We start from the raw sequence: 9481 nt of genomic DNA on the forward strand, positions 1-9481 counted from the left end.
ATGCACACACTGCAGCCCCCGACCCAAGAAAAGAAAGAAAGAAAAAAACAAGCTTCCTTTGCCCTCTCCGGGGCAACAGAGGTAGGAGCCTGGAGGATGGTGTGGCAGAGTACAAGGGAAGAAAGGAAAAGGCAAATCCTAACTCCAGGATAATACAGGTCCAGGCTTAAATCTCACACACCGCTCAGCACTACACGTTCGAGATTTGAAAAGTCACCAGCTTTTATCATCTGCATGACCCCAGAGGGCCTCCATTTCTCGCCTGCTAAGTGGGCGAAGATAACCCCCGGCCCCGTTAGCTCTCAGGCGAGGGTGAGTATGCTTGGGCTTCCAGAGACTTCCTTTTGAAACCTGAGGCCTGGCCCTATTTGATGCCTATAGATCAGCTTACAAACGAAATTTGGCTCGGGGCACCCACTATTGCCCAGAGGGAAAGCCCAATTTCTAAAAGGAAACTTTTTTAAAGAAAGAAAGAGAGAGGAGAAATAGAAGCGACAAAGAAGTTTTCTCTAGACGAACCCTTCTCCATTCCTGAGCCGATGAGTAGTCAGGGACCCGGGGCACTGCGCAATCCTCAGAGCCCTGCTATGCAACTGTGTGCCCGGCGAGGGCCGTGGGTCCCCGGCTGCGGCACCCACGCTCGCGACGTCCGTCCGCACCCCAGAACTCGGGCCCAAGGATACCCGTGGCCCGGGAGGCTTCCTAGGCCCCCTCCCAGACGGGACACGCAGACCTCAGCGGCGGGTAGAGACTGGCCTCGAACCCTTTCTTCAGCTCCCCCCGGAAGGGGCAGTGGTGAAAGCGCCTGCGGAGCGGAGGGAGGTCTCTTTTAATTAGAAGCTTATCGGACGCGGGTTTGATTAGAGCTCACTGTCCCTGGACCCCGCTCTGGGCCTGGCGCAGAGAGTGCGGGGGCAGAGGCCGGGGGAGGGACAGCTGCCGGCTAGAAGGAGCAGCGTGTTCAAAACCTCCTTGCACAGCCCTTGGAGGGAGAGACATGAGTGGCCAAGGTAGCGCCTTTCCCACGGTTAATCCCGGCCCGGGAAAGGAGCGCAACCTTGACCGCGATCGAAGAGGCGAGACGCGCTCTGCGCCCTCCTCCCCCGCCCGCGACAGCAGAGAAGCGGGGAACCGCCTGGCCCAGCCAGGCTGGGAGAGCTGAGGGGTGAAATGGACAGCAGACTCAGCCAGGAAGGTGATCGGAAGGCTGAAAACGAAGACTGCAGCTGCACCGGGATCCGGGAAAACCCGTCCCCTAACAAAATACCCTCTCGTACGTGACCGAAAGGGGGAGCCTTTGGCCCTCGGTCTTCGCAGCTTCCGCACCTGACCCTGGGTGGCCTGATTATCCCAGGCCTGATCATGCCAGCGTTCTGCCAGCCCGACGGGCTGCGGGATCAGGCGTAGACTAGCAAGCAACCTTTTTATTTTTTTTTGAGACGGAGTTTTTCTGTCGCCCAGGCTGCAGTGCAGTGGCACAATCTCAGCTCACCGCAACCTCTGCACCCCCCCCCCCCCCCCCCCCCCCCCCCCCCCCCCCCCCCCCCCCCCCCCCCCCCCCCCCCGTTTCAAGCGATTCTCATGCCTCAGCCTCAAGTAGCTGGGAATACAGGCGCACGCCATCACGCCCAGCTTTGTTTTTGGATTCTTAGTAGAGTTGGTTGTTTCACCATGTTGGTAAGGCTGGTCTCAAACTTCTGATCTCAGGTGATCCAACCTCCCTGGCCTCCCGAAGTGCTGGGATTACAGGCGTGAGCCACTGCCTCCGGCCCTAGCAAGCTTTTCTTCCCCTCCTCCCTAAGCCTTGCATCTAGTCTGGGGCTACCCAAGTCCTCACCCCCACTTCTGCCTTCACAAACCCTTCAACCCTTACACATGGACTAAGAGTTTGGCGCTCCTCCAGCAGGCCAGAAGAAATCTGTCTCAACAGTGGGGCCAAGATCCCTGGAAAAGGAGTAGAAACACCCTGGAATGGTCTGGGTTCAAATCCCAGCTCTGCCACCTAATCTCATAAAGCCTGGATTTCTTCATTCAAAACAAGGGCTTCTCCAGGATCAGGCTGTGAGCTTCTTGCAAAGGTTCTTGAGGCCATTGTCTTAATTAATATTCACTCCCCAGTGCCTGGCCAAGTAGGTGACTGATGTTTGCTAAATTAATGTTTACAAGATTAGGCTGCCAGGTACACTATTTAAGAAATTAAAAAATGAACATGCTAGTGAAGTTTTGTGAAGGCTTGTGAGTGAGTACCAGCAATTGCCCCTGCCTGTGCACCATGGCTAGGCTGCCCTAGGGATCCAGAGACAACCACAGTTCCTCTCCCCTAGGGTTTGGCCTTAGCGCTCTGATGGCCATTTCCACGTTTTTGAGAGAGTTGATGCCCTTGCCTCTCACAGCCTAAGTCTCAGGCCAGACCCTGCATTCCTGGGAAAGCAGCAGGAACCCTGGAAATCAAAAGAATAAATCCAGATTCTCTAGGACCATCCTTGTTGCCCACTCCAGGGTAGAAGCTGGAGCGCTTTTCACATCCAAGCTGCCCAATGATCCTCAATGGCTGGGTAAGCTCAACCCATCTGTTTTCGTTGCAAGACAAAGCTTAAACCTACAGATAGCGCTTCCAGGCTGTATGACCTGAATCTGGGGCCTTCTCCCCATTGGGATTTTTCTCCAGGGTGGATAGGAAGGATACATTCACCTGCTAGTCCTGGTCCCCTTTTGACTTTTTCTCTATGGCAACCACGCCTGTGTATTATAAGGAATCCAGATATTTTCCAGAAGTGTAATGCCCACTGGCTGTGAAACCCAAAGTTCCACCCCACCCTTTTCTGGGTGTTAAGACCTCAGGCACCAGATCTGCCCTGAAGAGGGCCGGACAAGGGACTCAAACTGAAGAGACAGAGCCCAGGTTTCAAAAATTCCCTAGAAGTACTAAAACGATAATGGCAAAGTACTATTTTGTGCCCCAGGGGCATGGACTCAACGGTTTCTCAACCCTCTCCAAATAGCACACATGCAGAGATTCACGGTTTCTCAGTTACAGATGTTTAGATGGGTTGCGGAGTTCTATATTTAAAGCCCCAAGACGATGGTGGGTCGCGCTTCTGCATCTCTGAAGAATAACTTCAAGCCGGACCCAATCTCCAGGTTGCCCATCTCAGCTGTTCTCTCATAGACAGGAACTCTGAGACTTAGTAACTCAACCTGCTAAATAGAGGTAGCGCGATCTGATCAAAGAACACAAGCCTCAGCGATAAGTTGTCCCAACGCCCCTTGAGTACAAAACACTAATTTCACTAACTAAAGGCACAGAGTGGAGGCGACCCTTGGGTCTGCTTGCGGTTCCTCCGCGGGACACTGATCCCAGATTCTCCGCACGAAAAGGGCGGTTTCGATTTCTCCAGGGCTTTGGGTGGGCCCGGCGCTCCTGGTTGGGCTGGGGTAGTATTGGCCTTAAGAGGCGCGTTTAGAAGGCGCGAGTGAAGGCTGGCAACCAAAGCAGAGCCCCTCTGCCGCGCTTTGGGGGAAGGTACCTCCTGCAAAAGACACACTCGACTTCCCTCGCATTCCAGCAACATCCCAGTCCTTAGGCACTCAAGATATTTTGCTCCAGGAAAAGCATCCGCCATTGTGTTAGTAAAGCGTTTACGAAAGTACCTAGTGAACCCGAACTGGCTTAGGTTCTCAATAGCGCAGAAATCCACTGAGAATAAATGAAGAGGACAAACTGCAGGGGCATTGCAGGGTCGGGTCCGTGCGGCCTGAGCTAAAGAGAGGTGGGCGGGCGCCTGCGCGGGACTAGAAACCAACAAGATACTTTGTCGTGCGCCGAGGTCAGTCCTGGTATCCTGACTGAGCACAGAGAGTAAACCTGTCCTTGTTCTAACTCCAGGTCTTGAAGAAATATTTTCCCAGCTGAGCCCCGCGTTTACAAGATAAAGAGGCGCCCCAGATGCGCTGAAAGAAAGGCCAAAGCTCGGGCCTCCTTCCACTGTCTGCGGCAGAACCTGGTCCCGCATAGCTTGGAATCGGATAAATAAAGGTTTGGTCCATCTACAGAACCTGCGTGGCTGCCGCCTGAGCGAAGCCCAGAGAAAGATCCACTTCTACATTACCATACGCGGGAGCTATCCGCGCACACGGCACTGTTCCAGAAAGCCATTTAGTGACTGGTGGTGCGTTTGCTCATTCTAGTTCTCCATGATACTTAATGTGCACCTACTGTGTGCCAACACCGTATTACGTGGGCTGGAGGTGCTCCTGGACATTTTAGAGCGGCGGAGGCAGCACAGCATAGGCGCTCACCCCGCGCTGGTCCCACTACGAATCCACAGTCCAGACGTCTGAAAAGCCCAACGCTTGGTGACAATTTGGTGTTGCCTTAATCAACAAAACCTCTTCCCGAGGCAAAGTCAGACACTGCGCCGGTCTCCTCGTCCCATTCCCGTGGGGACTAACAGTCCCGGAATCCCAGAATCTCTCTGACTCTAAGGGGCCCCAGAGGGCCTCCCGGCTCAGGCGAACAGTCAGCTTCCCAGCTCTCTGGCTTTGGAGGATGTCGGGGGCCCCTGCGTGCGTACACTCCTACTCACCGGCCTCCTCCCCGGCCGCCGCTTCCGCTACCCTCACCGCCCTTGGGAAGCAGCCGGGTAGGAGCTGCGGTCTGGGATGGGGTAGGAGAGGGAGGTGTCCTAGGGCGGGAAGCCCCTGGCTCCACTGCCCCGTGCGTAGGGGGCGCTCCCCAGCCTACTTACCCTGATTGCGAATACCGGGCTGGCTCTCGAGGCAGCTGGGCAGGTAGGGCGCGTTGGGAAACATCCTGGCCTGGCCGGATGACGCCTGGCTGGGCGGAGGAGGACCGAAGGGCCCGTAACGACAGGCTCCGGCGGTGCCGGTGAACTGGCCGGAAAAGTGGACAGTGAAGGCGCTCAGGCACTGCTCCTCGTGCGGCTCGGCGCCGCCCCAGCTCGGCTCCTGTTTGATGAAGGAGTGGGGCGGCGGCGGTGGGGGTGGCGGCGGAGCCGGCGGCGGCGCTGGGCCGCCCAACGACCCGTAAGCCGAAGCGCCCGGGGGCGCAAAGTCCAGCACCGGCGCCCACTGCGCGGCGCCGCTCACAGGCAGGGCGCAGCCGCCGCCGCCACCCAGCGAGGGGACGGCCGGCAGCAGCGCGTTCAGGTCCCGCACGTCGGAACCCATTTGGTGCAGCTCAGCCCCGGACTCCCCGCGGCTCCTCCGGCCCGGCAGACGTTCTGCGCTGGCCTCGGCTGTGCCTAACTTGGCCCAGATGCCGCCCGGATCCCGGACTCCCCGCTGCGCCGGCTGCTGTAGGCACCCGGGCCCGGAGCGGAGCGTGTGCTGAGACGCCGGCTCCGGGGCACACGTGGAAGCCGGCTCTTGCGGGAAGAGGAAGTCCAGGATCGCGGCGAGGAGACGGCGGGGCCCGGGCGCCTGGGCTGCCGTCCCGGCTCTGGGTGGGTGGGTGGGTGGGTGAATGAGTAGGTGGGAGGGAGGGCAGGAAGGGGGGAGCAGACAGGCGGTCGGGTGACGGAGAGCCCCCGGGTGTGGGCGCTGCCTTGAACTCCTTACCCCAGCTGCCTGGCTGCCCCCGGCTTCCCAAAGCTCAAATAAGCGGGGCTGGCGGCGGGGGTAGGAGGAGGAGCCAGGAGGCTCGGCCGCTCCATTCACTCAGCAGCCCAAGCTCGGCCCGGCAGCGCGCTGCTCCTTGGGGGCGCCCTCGCAGCGGGGGTGGGGGCGGGTCCGAGGGAGCGTCCCGCTTGGAGACACCCTCCTCTTCAACCAAACACGCGTTCTTAGCTGCCCGGTGTGGCACGACCCTCCCCCCATCTCCCTTTCAGGGCCTTCGCCAGTGTGGGAGCCTCGTCTCACTGGAGAGTCCCCTCAGGTAAGCACATTGTCCAGGCAGGGTCGAATGCGGTGGGAGTAGAGATGGGGTTGTTAATCTAAGAGAGTGGTTTGGAGGGAGGGGCAGGTAGGTTCCGAGAGGGCGGGAGCTTCAGGAAAGCGCAGAGAACTCACAGGCTTCAAAGAAGCGGTTACCCTTACACTGCACCCTTGAGTCTGTCTCTTGCTTCTAGAGCCGTCGGGTAGGGGTGGTGGCTATGATCTTGGGGTCAGTGCGGAGAGAGGCGGCCCTTTGGGGTTCCAGAAGTCGGGACTGGAAGGGAAGGTGCCTCAGTTGGGTGGCTGGGAGTTGTACCAGTTATAAACCGGGAGTGTTTCGATGGGCTGGTGGCTGTTTACTTGGTGAGGTTTGCGCCCAGCGGATGGCGGTTGCCGCCTACCTAAAATCGGAGTCAGCAACACTTAAGTTTCCCTTTCCAGTAAGGAATATCTCGTTCTTCTACGGTTAAGCCGGGAAGACAGCGGCTAGTCTAGGAGGGAAGAAAACCCTTGGGCAAACGCCCAAAGCCTGCGTATATTCCCGCCAGAGCATCCTGGCGTCCAGTTGGGGGAGGAGAGGTGAAGGGGAGGGTTCGGATAAGAAGCTGGGGCTGAGAGGGGGTGGCTCCTGGAGCCACTCCACTGAGCACTGCCTGCGTCTCTGGTCGAGGATACTATTCTGGTTGTTCAGTGATTGACCAGGAGGCGGAAGCCAGTTAGGGGGACCAAGGAGTGGAGTAGGGAGAGCCTCCCAACGGCCCACGGGTCCGAGGTAGTGTTCAAATCTTTGGGAGCTCTAAGAGCTTCGCCAAATTATACTCCCTTCATCTAGTCTCTGTTTGGCAGCCTCCGCGCCCCAGAGCAGGTGTTTGGGGCGGGATGGAGGGAGGTTGTTTTGGTTTGGTGTTCGGATCTTCTAGAGGAGTTAGGATCTATTGGGAAAAAACCCTAGGCAAGGAGAAGCACCAGGAGCCCTGAGCGGAGAGTGTTTCAGAGGTGCGTGTAAACGCCCAGGGGCGCCAGGAGGCAGTAGCAACGGCACAGCGTGGGACGGCCGGGAGCACTGGAAGGGAAGCAACTGGTGCAGTCTGGCCTCCTGTACGTGGCTGGCCCGGGCTGGGGCTCCAAGCTTTCCAGCCAAACTTACATGAAGCAAAGTAGTTGCAGTTTGACAAAGGATGGCGTTTTAATAAATGACAGTTATTTTTTACGTTTTGGTTTTTAGCTTGCATTGCGTAAACGTTGTCGCCATTAAATTCTGACTAAGGACCCGAAGTGTGTGCGGGGCCCAGGACTTACCCGACGGGCGCACTTCTTGGGGATGCGCATCCCGTAGTCGCAGGAGAAGGGTAAAGGTACGGAACAGGAGCCCTCCGCTTGCACCCCAGGCCACCTGTGCTGTTTGACTTTGCTTCGTCTCCACTCAAAAGCTTTAAAAATTATTATTAAGATTCTCCAGGAAATTGACCCCTACGTTCTCTGCCCAGTCCCCTCCCACACGCTCTATTCCTAAACCTTTAGGGGTTTCATGCATTTGGTTTTTTGAGTGGAGAGAGGCCTCGAGAGACAAATTTCACTACCAGCTGCCCCTCGAACGCCCCAAATCCCTGTCTCTCCCTTCCTTCTCCCTGCCTATTATTTCTGCTTAGAAGTCGTTTTTCTTAACCAGGACTCAAGCACTATAAGGGACTTCCATTTCCCAACGAAAAGATTGAGATTGTTTCTTCTTTTACCATCCTTGGCACTTTTAGCGGGGGTGGGGGGGGAAGGAGGTTATCAGGAGGGAGGCTGGCTTGAATGTGAGTCTTTGTGTTTGCGAAACCCAGGTACGTCAAAGACCCGTAAATCTCTAACCAATGCTTTCAAAAAGTAAGTTTTTGTCCCGGGCAGCGGCGGGGGGTTGGGGAGGGGGTGTAGGGGTGAGTGGGAGGAAAGGGGAACGAAGCAAATTTAGGACTCCTCTTTCCTCTGCCTTTTGTTTTCTCAGAATCCCTGTGGGGGCGGGGAGGGGAAGCGTACTGGCACGAACTCCGGGGCGCCCCTTCGCCTCGACTTCGACTTCTCAGACTGAAGAGGTGGGAGGAGTTCCCTGCAGCGTGCAGGGCCGAGAAGTAAGTGCTAAGCTCTGGAGTAGCAGTCGCTGGACCCCAAGACCCGACAGGAAGTCTCCGTAGACCCCGAAGGACCCACATTCCCGGAAGCCCAGGAGACCCTAAACCAGCGCTGGGAAATTGACAAACTCTTGCAGTCTCAGGGCGCTCCAGGCCTCTCTCTTCCCTTCTTTTTTATGGGTAACGTTCTCTGCGGGAGACCTGAGGTTACCTAAGAGGGATGCGCCGGCTGCGCTGGCCTTGGCGCTGTGAGCTAAGCAGCAGGACCCACAGCCTGGCCCGCAGGCAGGTCGCACCTTCCACCCGCCGCGGAAGGTAGGCGCTCTCTTGCACTTCTTTAGCTCTAGAGGCCCGCCCAATGTCCCGGGGAAAAGAAGGCTGTGAGACCTGGGTGCTCCCTTCTTTCCCCCACCTTCCTATCCCTGTCAGCGCCGAGATCTGTGGCAGAGGTTCCTATTCTCAAACACCTATTGGCAAAGAAAGGTGCAGATTAAACTCCTCTTTTTATAGAGAAGGAAACTGAGGCCCAGACAGACGAAGGAGAGGCAAGCTGTGGAGCGCAGCGGTAAAGAGCAAGGGACTGGTGGTCCCAGAATGGAATCTCAGCTCTGCCAGGTAACCAACAGCTGTGTGACCCTAGACGAGTTCCGCAGTCTCTCTGAGCCTCGGTCTCCTTACTGGTCAAATGGGATAATGGGATACTAGCTCCCACCTCATGGAGTCTTTCTGAGGATTAGATAGGAGAGTAGTGTTGACCTTCGACTCAATCAACTTTACAGTTTTTGTTACTATTATTGTTTAAGGACAGGAAACAAATTAGTGGCAAAGCTGAGCTGAAACCCAGGTCTCTCAACGTCCAGTTGGGGGTTTTACCCACCACCACTCTGCCTCTCTAGGGCTAATGGGACACAGAGGCGAGGAGAGCGCCTGGAAAACCATGCGGCGTTGGTGCACTGGCAAAGCGCAGGCATCCCGGCCTCAAAGGTGCATAATTATTGCAAGATGAAAAAAGTCTAGGCTGGGTGGGAGGAGGGCAGTGAGGATCTCTCAACCCCTACTTTCACCCCTGCGCTGTCCACTTCATCTGACCGAGAGCGGAGCTGGGCTGCTGCAGCCGCAACCCCAGGGACTAGTGCGCACTCCCAAGCTGCCCTCCGGGAGTCACCCAACGGCTGCGGACAACCGAATAAACATGCCAAAGCGCTGCGACCGGTCAGTGGCGGAGGCAGCCACCCTACGCGCGGGGCACAAAGACTGTGATAAAGAGTGGCTCAACCTCTCTGCCGCCTGTCGCGGGAGAGAAATTAGCGTTCGACTAGCGTCTCTCTCCTGGGCCGGCGCCCAGAGCCCCGCGCACAAGTCAGCCCGACAGATGCTCCCTCCCTCCCTCCTCCCCGCCGACTCCTGCCCACTCGGGGATGCGCGGCAATTGTTTAGGATGGTTCCCAGCCCTGCGCTGGTGGTAGAAATTTCAG

At 57.1% G+C, this 9481-nt stretch overlaps 1 protein-coding gene across 4 annotated transcripts in view; it reads right to left on the reverse strand.

The window, feature by feature from the left end:
* Positions 1-5585, reverse strand: part of WT1 (WT1 transcription factor) — a 46174-nt gene extending 40589 nt beyond the window's left edge. For 3 of the 4 annotated variants that reach the window (XM_017514274.2, XM_017514275.2, XM_017514271.2), the window contains exon 1: positions 4749-5585. In XM_017514274.2, the coding sequence (XP_017369763.1) occupies positions 4749-5190 (442 nt within the window). In that variant the 5' untranslated portion in view covers positions 5191-5585. The remainder of the gene's footprint in view (positions 1-4748) is intronic. The other variant, XM_017514272.2, reaches the window with a different exon arrangement.
* Between the last annotated feature and the right edge of the window lie 3896 nt (positions 5586-9481).

The sequence above is a fragment of the Cebus imitator genome, unplaced genomic scaffold (genome assembly GCF_001604975.1).
Source record: "Cebus imitator isolate Cc_AM_T3 unplaced genomic scaffold, Cebus_imitator-1.0 Scaffold521, whole genome shotgun sequence".
NCBI lineage: Eukaryota > Metazoa > Chordata > Mammalia > Primates > Cebidae > Cebus > Cebus imitator.